The sequence below is a fragment of the Saccopteryx leptura genome, chromosome 9, assembly GCF_036850995.1.
Source record: "Saccopteryx leptura isolate mSacLep1 chromosome 9, mSacLep1_pri_phased_curated, whole genome shotgun sequence".
In the NCBI taxonomy this organism is placed as follows: Eukaryota; Metazoa; Chordata; class Mammalia; order Chiroptera; family Emballonuridae; genus Saccopteryx; species Saccopteryx leptura.
Genome location: NC_089511.1, coordinates 74,302,244 through 74,322,733, shown reverse-complemented (window position 1 = coordinate 74,322,733; position 20,490 = coordinate 74,302,244). Strand labels below are relative to the sequence as shown.

At 38.9% G+C, this 20,490-nt stretch overlaps 1 protein-coding gene across 4 annotated transcripts in view; it reads left to right on the top strand.

Moving 5' to 3' along the window:
* The window catches only part of ECD (ecdysoneless cell cycle regulator), a 43,008-nt gene that overhangs the window by 1,531 nt on the left and 20,987 nt on the right, over nt 1-20,490 (top strand). For 3 of the 4 annotated variants that reach the window (XM_066349131.1, XM_066349132.1, XM_066349134.1), the window contains exons 2-6: nt 66-283; nt 4,463-4,580; nt 10,509-10,596; nt 10,695-10,873; nt 12,211-12,403. In XM_066349131.1, the coding sequence (XP_066205228.1) occupies nt 79-283; nt 4,463-4,580; nt 10,509-10,596; nt 10,695-10,873; nt 12,211-12,403 (783 nt within the window). In that variant the 5' untranslated portion in view covers nt 66-78. Of the gene's footprint in view, nt 1-52; nt 284-4,462; nt 4,581-10,508; nt 10,597-10,694; nt 10,874-12,210; nt 12,404-20,490 lie in introns of all 4 variants that reach the window. The other variant, XM_066349133.1, reaches the window with a different exon arrangement.

Genomic DNA, 20,490 nt, shown 5'->3' with positions numbered 1-20,490 from the left:
AGGGGAATGGAATATTATTTCTTCATTGTTCTATGTGGTTTATATTATTGAGACTTTAAATTTAGTTTTCGAAGAAGAATGGAGGAAAATATGAAGCTTGCTACAGTGGAAGATACTGTGGAGTACCGCCTGTTCCTGGTACCAGATGAACCAAGAGACCCAGAACAACACAAGGAGATTCTTCAAAAGTATATTGAAAGAATAATGATCCAGTTTGCACCTATGCTGCTCCCTTATATCTGGCAAAATCAGCCTTTCAATCTCAAATATAAACCTGAGAAAGGTAAGGAAGACTCTTTTACTTATTTTGACTTGATATATATGGCATTTGTCATTCTGATAACAATGATGTATAGCAGCCTATAGTTTATTCAGTGTTCTCAGGAGATTTATATTCTGAACTTTTTAGATTAGTGATGCTTGCCTATTTTCAGTTGAGCCCTTAAAAAATTTATTTTCGGCCCTGGCCTGTTGGCTCAGTGGTAGAGTGTCGGCCTGGTGTGCAGGAGTCCCGAGTTCAATTCCCAGCCAGGGCACACAGGAGAAGCGCCCATCTGCTTCTCCAACCTTCCCCCTCTCCTTCCTCTCTGTCTCTCTCTTCCCCTCCCGCAGCCAAGGCTCCATTGGAGCAAAGATGGCCCGGGCACTGAGGATGGCTCTGTGGCCTCTGCCTCAGGCCCTAGAATGGCTCTGATTGCGACAGAGCATCGTCCCCTGGTGGGCATGCCGAGTGGATCCTGGTCAGGCGCATGTGGGAGTCTATCTGACTGCCTCCTCTTTCCAACTTTGGAAAAATACAAAAAAAAAAAAATTCATTTTCATTCACATTGATGAAAACTTTCTAATAGTCATTACCTTAGAAATTAACGTATATCAACATTATTAAACCTGGGGCTATTCCTTTTTTTTAAAAGATTTTATTTATTCATTTTAAAGAGGGGAAGAGAGAAAGAGAGAGACAGAATGGGGTAAGGAAGCTTCAACTCCCATATATGCCTTGACCAGGCAAGCCCAGGGTTTAGAACTGGCGACCTGAGCATTCCAGGTTGATGCTTTATCCACCACAGGTCAGGCCCTCGGGCTATTCTTTTAAACTTTACTTTTCTGTACCGTAATGTATCTAGGTATCTTTAGCTGTTACTCTGCATTCTCACTATTGATGATGTGTTTAATAGGCTGCCTTACTTTTACAGTTATTTTGGTAGTGATCTAAGAGTAGCTCTGCCTGGCTTATTAAGAGAAATAATTGGGCTGTCTGACCATTATTTGCCACTCAGAGCATTTTGAGGTTCCTCCACTGTCTTCCCTGTTAATGTGTTCTTGGTTGTTGAGATCTGACATCTGGCCAAATATGGCACTTTGTCCTATGATTTCTTTAGCTTTCCTAAAGGCCTCATGGGTAAGTGACCAAGGCTATATGTAGGCAGTGACTTATGTGAGGTCTTGTTTCAGATCAGGAGTGTGGCATCTTATAAGATCATCAGTCTCTCTCTCAGTTGGTTTCCAAATGTCTTCCTTACTGTTAATTTTATTGAACTTCTGTACTCCTGTACACCAAAATATATGTGGTATTTATTGGCAAGAACACTGTCACATTAGTGCAGCACATCCAAATCCTTCTTTTTTCTAGAAAATCATTCTTATCCAGTGTTTTCTCATCTTGCTTTAATGGCATTGCCATCCACCTAGTAGTTATCCATGCCAGTTAGTAATTCAGAATCATACTCAACTCCTGACTTCACCATGGTTAGTCAGGGACCTAGTCCTGCTGTGATTACTCCTAAAATATGACCCTTTCTCTACACCTGTTTGTTTACCATCTAGGCCCTCTTTATCTCTTCATCTGGAAGATTATGATAGTTATATAATTAACCTCTCTGGTACCAAGTCTCCAGTTTCCTCACACTGTTAAATTTACCTTTAAAAAACACAAATTGGATCCTATCACTTGCTTGTCTAACAGTTCCGCATTGCTTCTGGATGAAGTTCAAATTCAAACTTAATATATGAGGTAGATAGAAATAGATACCTTTATTGGAGCTTCTCTAGTTTAACAAATTTGGGAGACCCCACCCCCACCCTAGGGTGGGGAGAAGAAGAGTTGATTGGGTTCTTCTTCCTACCTTTTTTTTTTTTTTTGCCTTGGCAGCTCTTGAGACAGTCTGCCATGCACTTGTTTGACCCCATTCTTTTAATGTTGTATATTGCATTGATTGATTTTCAAATGTTGAGCTGTCCTTGCGTTTCAGGAATATATTCCACATGGTCCTGGTGTACAGTCTCTTTAGTGTGTTATTGAATTCATTTTGCTAGTAAGGTCTACCGGAAAGTTCTGTCTGTTTTTGGAATAAAACAAAATACAAATTTTTCTTACTGTCAATAAACTTTATTAAATAATATAATTGCCACTATTATTAATGATTTCTTGCCAGCGTGACGGCAATTTGTATATCCCATTTTTGAAAAATGTTTTATCTTTTGATGCGAAAAATTGAACCAGTGCTTGTTTGATATCTTCTTTATTTTTGAATTTTTTGCCCTTCAAAAAATTTTGTAAGGACAAAAACAAGTGATAGCCTGAGGGTGCTAAGTCCAGGGAATATGGTGGATGCAACAGACATGCTTCTGTAGCATTTCTTCCTTGTGGAAATTCGTAAAAATTACAGTGGTGTAAATGAACTTTACCAGTAGCCATGGGTACATTATCGCTTCACACATAAGACTAATGTGAGGCTCTGGCCGGTTGGCTCAGTGGTAGAGCGTTGGCCTGGCGTGCAGGAGTCCCGGGTTCGATTCCCAGTCAGGGCACACAGGAGAAGCGCCCATCTGCTTCTCCACCCCTCCCCCTCTCCTCTCTGTCTCTCTCTCTTCCCCTCCCGCAGCCAAGGCTCCATTGGAGCAAAGTTTGCCGGGGCACTGAGGATGGCTCTGTGGCCTCTGCCTCAGGCGCTAGAATGGCTCTGATTGTGGCACAGCGACGCCCCCTGGTGGGCATGCCGGGTGGATCCCGGTCTGGCACATGCGGGAGTCTGTTTGACTGCCTCCCCGTTTCCAGCTTCAGAAAAATACAAAGAAAAAACAAAAAAAGACTAACGTGAATCAACTTTGTTTTAGTTAATTTGCTACGTCAGTATGTATACATTAAGTGATGAAAATAGAGAGGCACACATGCACCAAATAAACATGTGCTTACTTGTCGAAACTTGTTTCTACATCAATATTCATCAGGGATATTGGTCCTAGTTTTTTTGTATTGTCTTTGTCTGGCTTTAGTGTTAGGGTAATGGGGACCTTATAAAATGAGTTTGGGAATGTTTGCTTCTCTTCGGTTTTTTGACAGAATTTGAGGAGTATTGATGTTAATTCTTTAAGTGGTTGTTAGAATTCTCTAGTGGAGTCATCAGGTTCTGGATTTTTTTGTTGTTGTTGGGAAGATTTGATTACTGATTCAGTTTCTTTCAGAGTTATAGCTCTGTTCAGATTTTCTGTTTTTCTTTTTCTTTTTTTTTCTTTTTTTTTTTGATCCAGTCTGGTTAGATTGTGTGGTTCTAGGAATTTACCTATTTCTTTTAGGTTATCCAGCTTGTTGGTCTATAATCATTCATGGTGTTCTTTTATAGTCCTTTTTATTTCTGTGGAATAGGTAGTAAAATCCCCTCTTTCATTTCTGATTTTAGTTGAGTCTTTTCTCTTTTATCTTAATTTAATGTTTTGTCAATTTTGTCGATCTTTTCTAACAAACCAACTCAGTTGATGTTGATTTTTTTTCTATTGTTTTTCTGTTCTCCATTTCCTTTATTTCTGCCCTTGTCTTTATTATTAATTTCCTCCTGCTAGCTTTGGATTTAGTTTGTTCTTTTTCTTGTTCCTTAAGGTGCAAAGTTAGGTTGTTGATTTGAGACCTTTTGTAACCTATAAACTTCCCTTTTAGCACTGCTTTCACTGCATCTAATAAGTTTTGGTATGTTATGCTTTTATTTTTGTCTCAAGATATTTTCTAGTTTCCCTTGAGATTTCTTTTTTGACCATTGGTTGTTTAAGACTATGTTGTTTAATTTCTACACATAACTGGATAATGTACTTGTTTGGAAATTCTGCTCCATCCAAATCTAGCTACCTGATATTGACAGACACTATTGTCTGTCATGCCTCTGTGCCTTTGCACATACTATTCTATCTTTCTGGAAAGCCTACTTCTGGCTATTCCTCCAGATAAGCATAGCTCCAATGTAACATCTATGTTCACATAGTTCTCAGTGCATACATCTGTTCATCGTCTTGTTTTGAGATGGCTTGGTTGTCTATCTCCTGTTATATGAACCCTCAACTCCTCAAGAGAAGGCTTCTTATATCTTTTGTTCAGGATTGCAACCCCAGCTCCCAGTATAGTACCTCCTGCATAGTCAGTAAATATTTGTTTAATTGAATGATTACTTATATTTTTATTTCCTCTTATTTTTAGGAGGTGTTCCTGCACATATGTTTGGCATAACAAAGTTTGGGGATAACATCGAGGATGAATGGTTTATTGTTTATATAATAAAACAAATTACAAAGGAATTTCCAGAATTGGTAGCAAGGTATTATAGTTATTTTAATAATTCTAAAGGAATTTTATTCTTGAAAACAATGACATTTTAATCCATTTAGTAATTTTTTTTCTGTAGTCTGGTAGAAATTGTACAGATTTGGGGCACAAATTTTAAAAATGACTTCTGGGTTTTCTCCCTTATTTCTTGTGACTTCCTTTTATTATTATGATTAATTGATTGTTTTTAGAGAAACAGAAGAAGGGGGAGAGAGACACAAAGAAGCATTCAGTTGTTGTTCCACTCTGTTGTGCATTCACTGGTTGCTTCCCGTATGTTCCCTGACGGAATTGAACCCAAAGCTTTGGTGTTTCAGAACGACACCCTGACTGAGATAACCTACTTCCTTTTCTTGAGGAAGAATGATGAAAATATTATGGAGAGTTCACTTTCCAAAAAATGTCAAACAGAATCTGCTGTTTTAGGGGTTTTTTTTAAGACTTTATTTATTCATTTTAGAGAGAGAAGTGAGCGAGAGAGAAAGGAAGAGAAGGGGGAAGCAGGAAGCATCAACTACCATATATGCCTTGACCAGGGAAGCCCAGGGTTTTGAATTGGCAACCTCAGCATTCCAGGTCGATGTTTTATCTACCGTGCTACCACAGGTCAGGCAGGTTTTTTTTTTTTTTAATTTTCATTATGAAAGAACAAATATAGCCTGACTAGGCGGTGGTACAGTGGATAGAGTGTCGGACTGGGATGCGGAGGACCCAGGTTTGAGACCCCAAGGCCACCAGCGTGAACGCGGGCTCATCTAGCTTGAGCAAAAAGCTCGTCAGCTTGGACTGAAGGTCGCTGGCTCGAGCAAGGGGTTACTTGGTCTGCTGAAGGCCCACGGTCAAGGCACATATGAGAAAGCAATCAATGAACAACTAAGGTGTCACAACAAAAAAACTGATGATTGATGCTTCTCATCTCTCTCTGTTCCTGTCTGTTTGTCCCTATCTATCCCTCTCTCTGACTCTCTCTCTGTCTCTGTAAAATAAAAAAATTAAAAAAATAAAAATAAAAAAAGAACAAATATACATTGCCGCGGACCAGTGTGGCTCCTAATAATGGTGCAGAATTAAGGAAACATACTTATTAAGAAAAAAGATGGGACCAGGAGGACTCTTCAAATGCTGATGGCAATATCTGAGTGCCCTGTAGCCCCAGTTTGCTTTATTATATAGCCATATGCAAATCAAGGAAGTCCTTGATACAAAGTTACACATTGGGGCTAAAACAGGAACTCTCCCAAGGCATAAACAGGAATCCCCCTACCCTGCATAAGAACAAACAAAGAGTAAGAGGAAGGGCATGTAAATTGCTTCCAGCAAGTTAAGGAAGCAAGTGAAGTGGGTGCAAATACTCAGCATCATAGCCAAATATGGAGATGGGGGGGGAGAGAACTTAGCCTTTTTCTAAGCCTCGAATCCTCAAAGGCTTTTTACCGTTTACAGTCCACAACAATACATGGCAAACAAAATTCAAACAATGCAAAGGGTGTACTGCTTTGACTTCTTAGAAGTAATCATCATCAAATTTCTTATGGGCCTTTAAAAAAAATCACACACATACATTTTACAGATATATAAGATCTGGAAATTTCTGTTTTTGGAATAAAACAAATACAAATTTTTCTTACTGTCAATAAACTTTATTAAATAATATAATTGCCATTATTATTAATGATTTCTTGCCAGCGTAGGGGCAATTTGTATATCCCATTTTTTAAAAATGTTTTATCTTGATGCGAAAAATTGAACCAGTGCTTGTTTGATAACTTCATTTTTGAATTTTTTGCCCTTTAAAAAATTTTGTAAGGACAAAAGCAAGTGATAGTCGGAGGGTGCTAAGTTGAAACTTGTTGTGATAGAAACGGACAGAACTTTCTGGTAGATCTTATATTTGCTATGTCTTTGTCTGTTAGACCAGTGGTCCCCAACCTTTTTTGGACCACGGACCGGTTTAATGTCAGAAAATATTTTCACGGACCGGCCTTTAGGGTGGGATGGATAAATGTATCACGTGACTGAGACAAGCGTCAAAAGTGAGTCTTAGATGGATGTAACAGGGAATGTGGTCATTTTTTAAAAATAAAACATTGTTCAGACTTAAATATAAATAAAACGGAAATAATGTAAGTTATTTATTCTTTTTCTGCGGACTGGTACCAAATGGCCCATGGACCGGTGCCGGTCCGTGGCCGGGGGTTGGGGACCACTGTGTTAGACCATAGCTAAATTTTGTGTGTGTGTGGGGGGGGGGGCATTAGCTTTAATCCTAGCTTGTATTCGACAGACAAAAAATACACACAGGCCTGACCTGTGGTGGCGCAGTGGATAAAGCATCAACCTGGAAATGCTGAGGTTGCCGGTTCAAAACCCTGGGCTTGCCTGGTCAAGGCACATATGGGAGTTGATGCTTCCTGCTCCTCCCCCCTTCTCTCTCTCTCTCTCTCTCTCTCTCTCCCTCCCTCTTCCCTCTCTATAATGAATAAATAAAATCTTAAAAAAAAAAAATACACACAGTTGGAAAACACTTCCCTTTCCATTCAGGGCTCCCAAAGCCACTGACTTATCCGAGTTTCCTAGAATCAAAGATTTCTAGCTCACCAGCCTTATTCACCTCTGTTCCCCATCTCCTTCTCGCTGCACTAACTGGTTTCTCCTTCAGCACTCTGCCATCTTGGCTGTTTCTCTTCTCCTCCACGTGGCCTCTCTCCGCTCTCCATACCATAGCTAAGTTTTTTTGAGAAATTAAATACAGAAGATATTTAAAGAGATAGCAAAGTAAATTCGAATTCAGTTTTTAAAGTGGTAACTGGTAGTTTTCTGTAATGACCACATTTTCCCAGCATAGGGTGATTCACCCACTTACCACTTATCCTAGTTTTCTGGTCAGCCCCCAAATGCTGATCTTTTTTTACGCACCCAACCTTTTCCCCAGCAGAAGAAAAAGAAAAACAACTTTGAAAACAATATTATATTGAAATTTCAAACACATAAATTTAGAATGAATTCATGTGTGCCTATCACGCAACTTCAGAAATTATTAACTCACTTATCTATATCCTTACTCTACTTCCCCATCACATAAAAGATTATTTTAAAGTATCTCTCCAATATTATGCCATTTTATCTTTAAATAGTTCAGGAAATAAATCTAAGCAATATGAACTCTTATTTTAAACACTACTGTTATCACACCCAAAAATAATTAGCAATAATTTCTTAATAAATGATGGAATTTTAAGTGAACAAATACAGAAACATTAGTTTCTGTCTTTACAACTATAATAAGGACGGGCACTACCATTTTTGTGCAGATTCTGATAGTTCTATATTGACTGTTCATACATACACACCAGGCCTATAAGAACTCTTTAAATAGTAGGCAACTACTGTCTTGTAAGTTTTTTTTATTTTTAATTACAAAAAGGTCCTTCTGTGTCTCTGCATTACAATCTTCCTAAGGTAGAGCTGTAACCATTTTATTACCCTACTCTAAAACTTTACATTCTTTTTTTTAATAAAACTAAGCTCATTCTCTTTCATTCTGACAATTAAAGCTCTCTCTAAAATGATAACTGTGCTTCTCTAGTCTTGTTCTTTACTAGTTGTCATTCTCCAAATATCTATCTTCAGTTGCTACCTCCATGAGGTTTTTTTTACTTTTATATTGAATTTATTGGGGTGACATTGGTTGATAAAATTATTTTCAGGTGTACACTGCATCTGTGTATTGTATTGTGTGCTCTGCACCCCAAGTCATGTCTCATTTTATAACCATTGCCACCTCCATGGTTTTGCTTATGGTGTCCCTCTGCCAAGAGTACCCTCCATTTCCTTTTATTTTTTTAATTTTTTTTAAATTTTATTTATTCATTTTAGAGAGGAGAGAGAAAGGGAGAGAGAGAGAAGAGAGAGAAGATGGGGAGGAGCTGGAAGCATCAACTCCCATATGTGCCTTGACCAGGCAAGCCCAGGGTTTCGAACCGGTGACCTCAGCATTTCCAGGTCGACGCTTTATCCACTGCGCCACCACAGGTCAGGTGCCTCCATTTCTTCTACCCATTAAAAACCCAGAGCTGTGTATAGAATATGCTACCTTTTGTAGGACAAGAGAAGAAAATAGGAATTCATAGTTCTATTAGTCAGATTATGCATAAGCAAACTCCAGAAGGATGAATAAGAAATAATAGTGAGCCCTGACCGGTTGGCTCAGTGGTAGAGCGTCGGCCTGGCGTGCAAGAGTCCCAGGTTCGATTCCCAGCCAGGGCAAACGGGAGAAGCGCCCATCTGCTTCTCCACCCTTCCCCCTCTCCTTCGTCTCTGTCTCTCTCTTCCCCTCCCGCAGCCAAGGCTCCATTGGAGCAACGTTTGCCGGGGCACTGAGGATGGCTCTGTGGCCCCTACCTCAGGCGCTAGAATGGCTCTGATTGTGGCAGAGCAACGCCCCAGATGGGCAGAGCATCACCCCCTGGTGGGCATGCCGGGTGGATCCCGGTCGGGTGCATGCGGGGGGAGTCTGTCTGATTGCTTGCCTGTTTCCAACTTCGGAAAAATACAAAAAAAAAAAAAAGAAAGAAAGAATAGTGATGGTGGGGTAGGAGTTTCGCATGTAGGGACAAAAGCAGGAATATTTTTCATTGTGTACCTTTTATTATTGAAGTTTTATGTTCTAAAGTTTTAACCATGTGACTCTTAACTATTCACAAATTTAAATTTTAAAAATGCTGCAAATGAGGCCCTGGCTTGTTGGCTCAGTGGTAGAGCGTTAGCCCAGTGGGTAGATGTCCCGGGTTCAATTCCCCGGTTAGGGCACACAGGAGAAGTGACCATTTGCTTCTCCGTCCCTCCCCCTACTTTTTCTCTCTCTCTGTCTCTCCCCACCCACAGCCATAGTTTGATTGATTCCAGCGAGTTGACCTTATGCACTGAAGATGGCTCCAAGGCCTCTGCCTCAGGTGCTAAAAAATGGCTCTGTTGCTGAACAATGGAGCAATGGCCCCAGATGGGCAGAGCAAGTAATCCCAGTTGGGGAACATGCAGGAGTCTGTATCTCTGCCTCCCTCCCTCTCACTAAAAAAAAAGAAAGAAAATGAGGCAAAACAAAATTATCTTTCAAGACCGAAATAACACCTCCTACATAAAGACAACTAATCTTGGCCATATATGATTTTTTTTCTTTTAAAATCCTATGATACTTTAGCCTGACCTGTGGTGGCGCAGTGGATAAAGTATCAACCTGGAAATGCTGAGGTTGCCGGTTCGAAACCCTGGGTTTGCCTGGTCAAGGCACATATGGGAGTTGATGCTTCCAGCTCCTCCCCCCTTCTCTCTCTGTCTCTCTCTCCTCTCTCTCTCCCTCTCTGTCTCTCTCTCTCTCTCCATTTCTCTCTCCTCTCTAAAATGAATAATAATAATAATAATAAAAAAAAGACGCAAAAAAAAAAAAAAAAAAAAAAAAAAGCCTGACCTGTGGTGGCGCAGTGGATAAAGCGTCAACCTGGAAACACTGAGGTTGCTGGTTCAAAACCCTGACTTGCCTGGTCAAGGCACATATGGGAGTTGATACTTCCTGCTCTTCCCTCTTCTCTCTCTCTCTCTCTCTCCCCTTCTCTCCTCTCTAAAATGAATAAATAAATAAAAAATGTAAAAATAAAAAATGTAAAATCCTATGATACTTTGTGTATTTTTTCATATTTTTGTGACAGCTACTTATTTGTGTATTTATTTTCTCTCTAGCTCCTCCATACAGTCTTATAGTTTGCTTCAGTGTTTAATGGTATCTTAAACATTTGCTTTATTATAGCAGTCTACACATAGTACATAGTTAGATATTTACTAAGATGAATGAAAATGTATTAATCAAAAAAATCTATTAGTAAATCTGTGCTTTATGAATGCAAAATTGCATCTTTTCTTGCATTAGGATTGAAGACAATGATGGTGAATTCTTGTTAATAGAGGCTGCTGACTTTCTCCCTAAGTGGCTAGATGCTGATAATAGTGCTAATAGGGTAAGTATATACATATTTGGAAAATCATGCAACATTTTTCATATGTACCTAGAGTTTGTCAGTTTCTAATATGAAAATTAAAATGTATAATTTTGCAGGTATTTTTCTACCGTGGGGAGTTGTGCATTATTCCTGTACCGAGGCAACGTGGAGCAGTATCCTGGTTACCCACTACACCCCCAACAATCCCGCAAGCATTAAGTATAATCTCAACACACTCAGAAAAAATTTTGGCTTCAGAATCTATACGAGCTGCTGTGAATAGGCGCATCAAAGGGTAAAAAACACAACAAAACACTTTTATTGTGAATCAAGGAGCCTCGTATTTTAGTTTAGTTTAAGTCTTTCATTAGATGTAGAATTTCTTTCACAAAAATGCTAATTTTTGTTGTCTTCATCCTTCATGGGATTGACTAGGAAATTATTTAATTTAAAATCAAGAAACACATATTTTAATTCCCATTTAAAATTGCTGTAATCCAATCCCAATATTTTTGCATTATTTACCTTAGCTATTGTGGCTAAGAATTATTTGTATCCATAGATAAATAGTGTGAGAACTTGGAAATAGGAACCTTATGCACCACAGTGTGCTCAGGTTTGAAATGCGGCCTTGGGGCTGCAAAGCCTGTGAGTCTGTGGCCTCTGTGGAGTACTTCAGCTTCCATGCAGAAGAGAAGGCCCAAGTCTACTAACGTATTCATTCAGCCGTTCAAATTTGAGTTCAGTTAAATGTTTAGCTCCGCTTGGGTCTTAAGAATATTAAAAATCTCCTTTAGCTCTGTGTTAGTGTATTGTGTACCATTTTTTTTAGAAGAATAAACTTTGATTGTATCCTTCTCCAAAGTATAGTAGACGTTTTGTTTTGTTTTTATTAAACCACCTTAATCTTTTTATACAAATTTCCATTTCCTCCCACTTTTTCTCTTCCTTCTTTTCTTTCCTGTAGTTTTTAGTATATACAGCATTTTTGTTTTCACCTCTTGTGTCACTTCTTTTTAGGTGAGAGGAGGGGAGATAGTGAGGCAGACTCCCACGTGCAACCCCCATCTTAGGCCAGTGCTCAAGAACTGAGCTATCTTTAGCACCTGGGCCCTGCTCAAACCATTGAGCCACAGGCTGTGAGAGGGGAAGAGGTAGAGAAGGGGGAAAGAAACAGGTGGTCACTTCTCCTGTGTGCCCTGACTGGGAATTAAACCTGGGATGCCCATATGCCTGGAAGATGCTATATTCCCTGAGCCACTGGCCAGGGCCTCTTGTGTCACTCTTTACATCTCACTATTGATGAACCGAGACAAGATGTTAAGAGAGAAGCAAATAGGGCCCAGACCAGGTGGTTCAGTGGATAGAGTGTTGCCCCAGCGTGCAGAGGTCGTGGGTTCAATCCCTGGTCAGGGCAATGAGGAGTTGATCCTCCTCTCTCTCTCTCTCTTTCTCTCTCTCCCTCTCTCTCTCTCCCTTCCTCTACCTCGACCCCTCTTCCTTCTTTCTCTCAAATCAATGAAAAATTTAAAAATGAGTAAAAATATATATAAGAAAGGGCGGAGTAAATGGTATAAGAACTCTAGATACTTACATATCATAAAGTAAAAGTAATTATGTTCCTTGTCACAGATACCCAGGAAAAATTCAAGCCTCCCTGCATCGAGCTCACTGCTTCCTTCCAGCGGGCATTGCAGCAGTGCTGAAGCAGCAGCCCAGGCTGGTGGCAGCGGGCGTCCAGGCATTCTACCTGCGGGACCCTATTGACTTGCGAGCCTGTCGTGTTTTCAAGACTTTCTTGCCTGAAACACGAGTAATGACATCGGTAGGACATCACTCTTTGTCATTTACTTTGTCTCACTGGAGAGTTGAATGTTATTTTAATTGTTCACTAGAAAAAAATGGAAATATTCTGTTTTCTCATTGCAAGTTAATATACATTGTTTTCTTCTCATTCAGTGAGGAAGATTTGAAGATACCTGACTCCGTATTTTATACTCAATGTTTCCTAGTGGTTTCTGACCATATTTCCTCTATTTGAATAATATTTTTTTCTTTTCTTTTTTTTTATTATTAATTTTAATGGGGTGACATTGATAAATCAGGGTAAATATGTTCGGAGAAAACATCTCTAGGTTATTCTGCCATTCAATTATGCTGCATTCCCATCACCCAAAGTCCAATTGCCGTCTGTCATCTTCTTTCTTTTTTTTATAATTTTATTTTTTTAATGTGGCGACATCAATAAATCAGGATACATATATTCAAAGATAACATGTCCAGGTTATCTTGTCGTTCAATTATGTTGCATACCCATCACCCAAAGTCAGATTGTCCTCTGTCACCTTCTATCTAGTTTTCTTTGTGCCCCTACCCTTCCCCCTTTCCCTCTCCCTCTCCCCCCACCCCCGTAACCACCACACTCTTATCAATGTCTCTTACTCTCACTTTTATGTTCCACCTACGTATGGAATAATGCAATTCCTGTTTTTTTCTGATTTACTTATTTCACTTCGTATAATGTTATCAAGATCCCACCATTTTGCTGTAAATCATCCGATGTCATCATTTCTTATGGCTGAGTAGTATTCCATAGTGTATATGTGCCACATCTTCTTTATCCAGTCATCTATTGACGGGCTTTTTGGTTGTTTCCATGTCCTGGCCACTGTGAACAATGCTGCAATGAACATGGGGCTGCATGTGTCTTTACGTATCAATGTTTCTGAGTTTTTGGGGTATATACCCAGTAGAGGGATTGCTGGGTCATAAGGTAGTTCTATTTTCAGTTTTTTGAGGAACCACCATACTTTCTTCCATAATGGTTGTACTACTTTACATTCCCACCAACAGTGTATGAGGGTTCCTTTTTCTCCACAGCCTCTCCAACATTTGCTATTACCTGTCTTGTTAATAATAGCTCATCTAATAGGTGTGAGGTGGTATCTCATTGCAGTTTTGATTTGCATTTCTCTAATAACTAAAGAAGATGAGCATCTTTTCATATATCTGTTGGCCATTTGTATTTCTTCCTGGGAGAAGTGTCTGTTCATGTCCTCTTCCCATTTTTTTATTGGATTGTTTGTTTGTTTGTTGTTGAGTTTTATGAGTTCTTTTATATTTTGGATATTAGGCCCTTATCTGAGCTGTTGTTTGAAAATATCATTTCCCATTTAGTTGGCTGTCTGTTTATTTTGTTATCAGTTTCTCTTGCTGAGCAAAAACTTCTTAGTCTGATGTAGTCCCATTCATCCTTCTCTTGCCTTTGGAGTCAAATTCATAAAATGCTCTTTAAAACCCAGGTCCATGAGTTTAGTACCTATGTCTTCTTCTATGTACTTTATTGTTTCAGGTCTTATGTTTAGATCTTTGATCCATTTTGAGTTAATTTTAGTACAGGGGGACAAACTGTAGTCAAGTTTCATTCTTTTACATGTGGATTTTCAGTTTTCCCAGCACCATTTATTGAAGGGGCATTCTTTTCTCTATTGTGTGTTGTTGACCCTTTTATCAAAAATTATTTGACTATATATATGTGGTTTTATTTCTGGGTTTTCTATTCTGTTCCATTGGTCTGAGTGTCTATTTTTCTGCCAATACCATGCTGTTTTGATTGTGGCCCTATAATATAGTTTGAAGTCAGGTATTGTAATGCCCCCAGTTTCATTCTTTTTCTTTAGGATTGCTTTGGCTATTCGGGGTTTTTATAGTTCCATATAAATCTGATGATTTTTTGCTCCATTTCTTTAAAAATGTCATTGGAATTTTGATGGAAATTGCATTAAATTTGTATATTGCTTTGGGTAATATAGCCATCTTGATTATATTTATTCTTCCTAACCAAGAACAAGGAATATTCTTCCATCTCATTATATCTTTTTCGATTTCCCTTAACAATGGTTTATAGTTTTCATTATATAAGTCCTTTACATTCTTTGTTATGTTTATTCCTAGGTATTTTATAATATTTTTTTTGTTGCAATCGTGAAGGGGATTATTCTTTTGAGTTCATTCTCAAATGTTTCATTGTTGGCATATAGAAAGGCTATTGACTTCTGTATGTTAATTTTGTATCCTGCGACCTTACTGTATTGGCTTATTGTTTCTAGTAGTCTTTTTGTGGATTCTTTGGGGTTTTCGATGTATAGGATTATATCATCTGCAAAAAGTGATACCTTTACTTCTTTTCCGATATAGATGCCTTTTATTTCTTTGTCTTGTCTGATTGCTCTGGCTAGAACCTCTAGTACAGGGGTCCCCAAACTACGGCCCGCGGGCCACATGCGGCCCCCTGAGGCCATTTATCTGGCCCCCGCCGCACTTCTGGAAGGGTACCTCTTTCATTGGTGGTCAGTGAGAGGAGCATAGTTCCCATTGAAATATTGGTCAGTTTGTTGATTTAAATTTACTTGTTCTTTATTTTAAATATTCTATATGTTCCCGTTTTGTTTTTTTACTTTAAAATAAGATATGTGCAGTGTGCATAGGAATTTGTTCATAGTTTTTTTTATAGTCCGGCCCTCCAACGGTCTGAGGGACAGTGAACTGGCCCCCTGTGTAAAAAGTTTGGGGACCCCTGCTCTAGTACCACATTAAATAAGAGGGGAGAGAGTGGACAACCCTGTCTTGTTCCTGATTTAAGGGGGAAAGCCTTCAGTTTTGTGCCATTTAATATGATGTTAGCTGATGGTTTATCATATATGGCCTTTATCATGTTGAGATATTTTCCTTCTATACCCATTTTGTTGAGAGTCTTAAACATAAAATTGTGTTGTATTTTATCGAAAGCCTTTTCTGCGTCTATTGATAAGATCATGTGGTTTTTGTTCTTTGTTTTGTTGATATGATGTATTACGTTAACCGTTTTACGTATGTTGAACCATCCTTGAGATTCTGGGATGAATCCCACTTGATCATGATGTATTATTTTTTTAATATGTTGTTGTATTCGATTTGCTAGTATTTTGTTTAGTATTTTAGCATCTGTATTCATTAGAGATATTGGTCTCTATTTTTCTGTTTTTTATGCCATCCTTTCCTGGTTTTGGTATGAGGATTACGTTGGCCTCATAAAATGTGTTTGGAAGTATTGCTTCTTCTTCAATTATTTGGAAGACTTTGAGTAGAATAGGAACCAAGTCTTCTTTGAATGTTTGATAAAATTCTCTGGTATAGCCGTCTGGGCCTGGACTTTTATTTTTGGGGAGGTTTTTAATGGGTTTTTTTCTATTTCTTCTCTACTGATAGGTCTGTTTAGGCTTTCTGCTTCTTCTTGACTCAGTCTAGGAAGGTTGTATTGTTCTAGGAATTTATCCATTTCTTCTAGGTTGTTGAATTTAGTGGCATAAAGCTTTTCATAGTATTCTACAATAATTCTTTGTATATCTACAGTGTCCGTGGTGATGTCTCCTCTTTCATTTTGGATTTTGTTTATATGAGTTCTTTCTCTTTTTTCCTTGGTAAGTCTTGCCAAGGGTTTGTCAATTTTGTTGATCTTTTCAAAGAACCAGCTCCTTGTTTTATTAATTTTTTCTATAGTTTTTCTGTTCTCTATTTCATTTATTTCTGCTCTGATTTTTATTATCTCCTTTTTTCGGCTAATTTTGGGTTGTCTTTGTTCTTCTTCTAATTCTTTATGGTGTGAAGTGAAGTGGTTCACTTGGGCTCTCTCTTGTTTGTTCATATATGCCTGAAGTGATATGAACTTCCCTCTTATCACTGCTTTGGCTGCATTCCATAGATTCTGATATGTTATATTATCATTTTCATTTGTCTGTATATATCTTTTGATCTCTGCACTTATTTCTTCTTTGAACCACTCATTTTTTAAAAGTATGTTGTTTAGTTTCCACATTTTTGTGCGGGTTTTTTCCTCTATTTTGCAGTTGAATTCTAGTTTCAAGGCTTTATGATCAGAAAATATGCTTGGTACAACTTCGATTTTTCTGAATTTGCTGATGTTGTTTTTTTGGCCCAACATATGGTCAATTCTTGAGAATGTTCCATGTACACTAGAGAAAAATGTATACTCTGTCGCTTTGGGATGAAGTGTCCTATAGATGTCTATCATATCCAGGTGCTCTAGTGTTTTGTTTAAGGCCAATATATCTTTATTGCTTCTCTGTTTGGATTACCGATCTAGAGCCGTCAGCGGTGTATTGAGGTCTCCAAGTATGATTGTGTTTTTGTCAGTTTTTGTTTTAAGGTCAATAAGTAGCTGTCTTATATATTTTGGTGCTCCTTGGTTTGGTGCATATATATTAAGAATTGTTATGTCTTCTTGATTCAGTGTCCCTTTAGCCATTATGAAATGGCCACTTTTGTCTCAGTACTTTTTCTGTCTTGTAATCAGCATTATCAGATATGAGTATTGCTACGCCTGCTTTTTTTTTGGATGTTATTTGCTTGGAGTATTGTTTTCCAGCCTTTCACTTTGAATTTGTTTTTATCCTTGTTACTTAGATGAGTTTCGTGTAGGCAGCATACAGTTGGATTTTCTTTTTTAATCCATTCTGCTACTCTGTGCCTTTTTATTGGTGAGTTTAATCCATTTACATTTAGTGTAATTATTGACACTTGTGAGTTCCCTATTGCCATTTTATAGATTGCTTTCTGTTAGTTTTGTGTCATTTGATCCTTCTCTTTCATTTTTCTATCTTTTGTTTTTATTTGGTTGTATTCCATACATCTTTCCTCTGTTGCTATCTTTTTTAAATCATGTGCTTCTCTGGTGGTTTTTTCAATGGTGGTTACCTTTAAGTAATGAAAGGGGTTACTACCCTGTTCATTGTAGTGCACTATTTTGTGAGTACTTTTGCACTCCATCGTCCTTTACTACTGTTAATCTCCATCCTCTTCCCCCCTTTCTTTTTGTTGTTGTCACAGTTTAAATTTAGTTTTATTGTGTTCTTCTTGGAGCTTTTACTTGTGGCTTTGTTTTGTTTTTTTTTGTTCTTTGTATCTGATTGGAGAACCCCCTTTAGTAATTCCTGGAGTGGGGGTTTTCTGATGATAAATTCCCTCATCTTTTCTGTATCTGTGAATGTTTTTATTTCTCCTTCATATTTGAAGGATAGCTTTGATGGGTATAGTATTCGTGGCTGAAAGTTCCTCTCTTTCAGGACTTTAAATATTGGGGTCCACTCTCTTCTAGCTTGTAGAGTTTCTGTTGAGAAATCGGATGATAATCTAATGGGCCTTCCTTTATATGTTGTATTCTTCTTTTCCCTGGCTGCCTTGAGAATTTTTTCTTTGCCGTTGGTTTGTGCCAATTTCATTATGATGTGCCTTGGAGTAGGTTTGTTGGGGTTAAGAAAACTCGGAGTTCTGTTTGCTTCTTGAATTTGAGGCTTTAGTTCTTTCCACAGGCTTGGAAAGTTCTCATCTATTATTTGTTTGAGTATGTTCTCCATTCCATTTTCTCTCTCTTCTCCCTCTGATATACCTATTATTCTTATGTTATTCTTTTTGATGGGGTCAGATAATTCCTGTAGGGCTATCTCATTTTTTTAAATTTTTGAGTCTCTTTCTTCTCTCTGTTGTGCCTCAAGTTGCTTGTCTTCTATTTCACTAATCCTACCTTCTATCTGGCCTGTTCTGTTAGCTAAGCTTGTTACCTCATTTTCAGCTCGTGAATTGAGTTTTTTATCTCTGTTTGATTTGTTTTTATACTTTCAATTTCCTTGGAAATATATTCCTTGTGTTCATTGAGTTGTTTTCTGAGCTCCCTAAATTGCCTTTCTGTGTTTTCTTGTATATATCTCTGAGTATTTTTAGGATTTCTATTTTAAATTCTCTGTCGTTTAACTGCAAGGTTTCCAATATATTAAATTTTTTCTCCATAGATTTTTCCTCATCTATCTGTGTTACCTCTCTTTCTTTTGTATCCATGATATTCGATTTTCTCTTCCTTAATGGCATCTGAGGGTGGTTTTGTTGATAGTATTAATGAGATTTAATAAAGAATAAAAAGTTAAAAAAATAAAAATTTGAAAATTGGTTTTTTTTTTTTAAATTAATATTTAAATAAAGGAAAATAAAATAGCCCTGGCTGGTTGGCTCAGTGGTAGAGCGTCGGCCTGGTGTGCAGAAGTCCCGGGTTCGATTTCCGGCCAGGGCACACAGGAGAAGCGCCCATCTGCTTCTCCACCCCTCCCCCTCTCCTTCCTCTCTGTCTCTCTCTTCCCCTCCCGCAGCCGAGGCTCCATTGGAGCAAAGATGGCACGGGCGCTGGGGATGGCTCCTTGGCCACTGCCCCAGGCGCTGGAGTGGCTCTGGTCGCAACAGAGTGACACCCCGGAGGGGCAAAGCGTCATTCCCTGGTGGGCGTGCTGGGTGGATCCTGGTCGGGCGCATGCGGGAGTCTGTCTGACTGTCTCTCCCCGTTTCCAGCTTCAGAAAAATACAAAAAAAAAAAAAAAAAAGGAAATTTTTCCCCCCCCCCTCCTTTTTTCCTCTCCTGTACTCTCCTCTCCCCTCTTTCTTGAGAAAATCTTGTGGTGAACTGTGAATTATATTGTACTAAATAGAACAAACAATGCCTGTAATGGAGGGCCTGAATTGGGGAGAAGTAATAAAAGAGGCAAAAAAAAAAAAAAAAAGAGAAGAAAAAAAAAGGGGGTATGAACCCACAAAAAGCAAATAAGGAAAAAATTTGGGTCAAGAATAAAATGATTTGCTTTTAGGTGTTGGTTGACTAAGAGTTATGATGAGAGGAATAAAAGGGAAACAGGAAAATGGGGGGACAAATTGAAAAATTACTATTGTATTTAGTGGAACAAGAACTAGATAAAATGGAGAGCCAGGGATGAGAGCACTGCTAGTGAGTTAAAAAGGTGAAGTAAAAACCCCCCAAAATGCCACAAACATAAGTTTTAGTCCCAGATAAGATATTGTTTGTTATTGAGGTTTGAATGAGAGGAGATGTAAAGGAGAAAGGAAGAAACTAATATAGAGGCTAGAAAAGAAAGAGAGAGAGAGAAAAAAAAGAGGGAACCACTAAAAGAAGAAAAAAGAAAAAAGAGGAGAGAGAGAGAATTAAGGGTTTTGGAGTACAACCCTCATAGAGAGAAAGGAAGAGAAAAGAAAAGATAATGGGAGATGTAACACTTATGGGTAGTGTAGTTTAAGGAGAGGAGAGAGTAAGACTGGCAGAGAGTTAAATGACCAAATTGGAGGAGGGGAAAAAAAAATCAAGAATGAAGATAAGAGAAACAAACGAACAAATATAATAAAATGGGATAGGTTATAAAGTCTGCGGATTATTCTTGATTTTGAGAGGTTATCTTCTTGCTTTTTCTTTTCTCTCCCTCTTCCTGGTCGGTGACTCTGTACCCCGGGTTCTACCCCTTTGGCACGCTCAGGTAGAGGTTTGCAGTTGATAAGTCTCTATGGCGATGTCATGTATGGTGCTTCAGTCTCGTTGGCAGTCGAGGCTCATTAGCATTTTTAGGCTCCGACAGTGAGAGAGTCCGTGTTCCTGGAGCCTCTCTCCTAGTCTTTCCTTCCTCAATTAGTAGCCTGAGAATCCAGCTATGGGGTTGCTGCTGCCTCTGCCTGGATAGTAAGAGGCTCAAAGAGCTGGCAACTCCCCACTCTATTCCCACTCAGCACAGGGCTCTGGATGAGGCTCAGTCAGTCAGAGCTGCTAGCATAATCAGGCGGGGCTTCCGCCCACTCAAAGACCTCTGGCACTCTGTCCGGTAACACGGGCGGGCGCCCACTCCCGGGGCGCTTGGAGGAAACTCTTGCTCACTATCTATGCGCAGGCCAGGATATCAGGCCAGCAGTCTCATACTCTGAGTGAAACCCCCGCCCGCACAGAAAAGTTCCAGCATTGGAATTGGCTCTCGCTCCCTCCCCGTGCGCAGCTTTTCAGGGCGATGGGGTGGCCTGGAGATTCCGCTTTTGGCC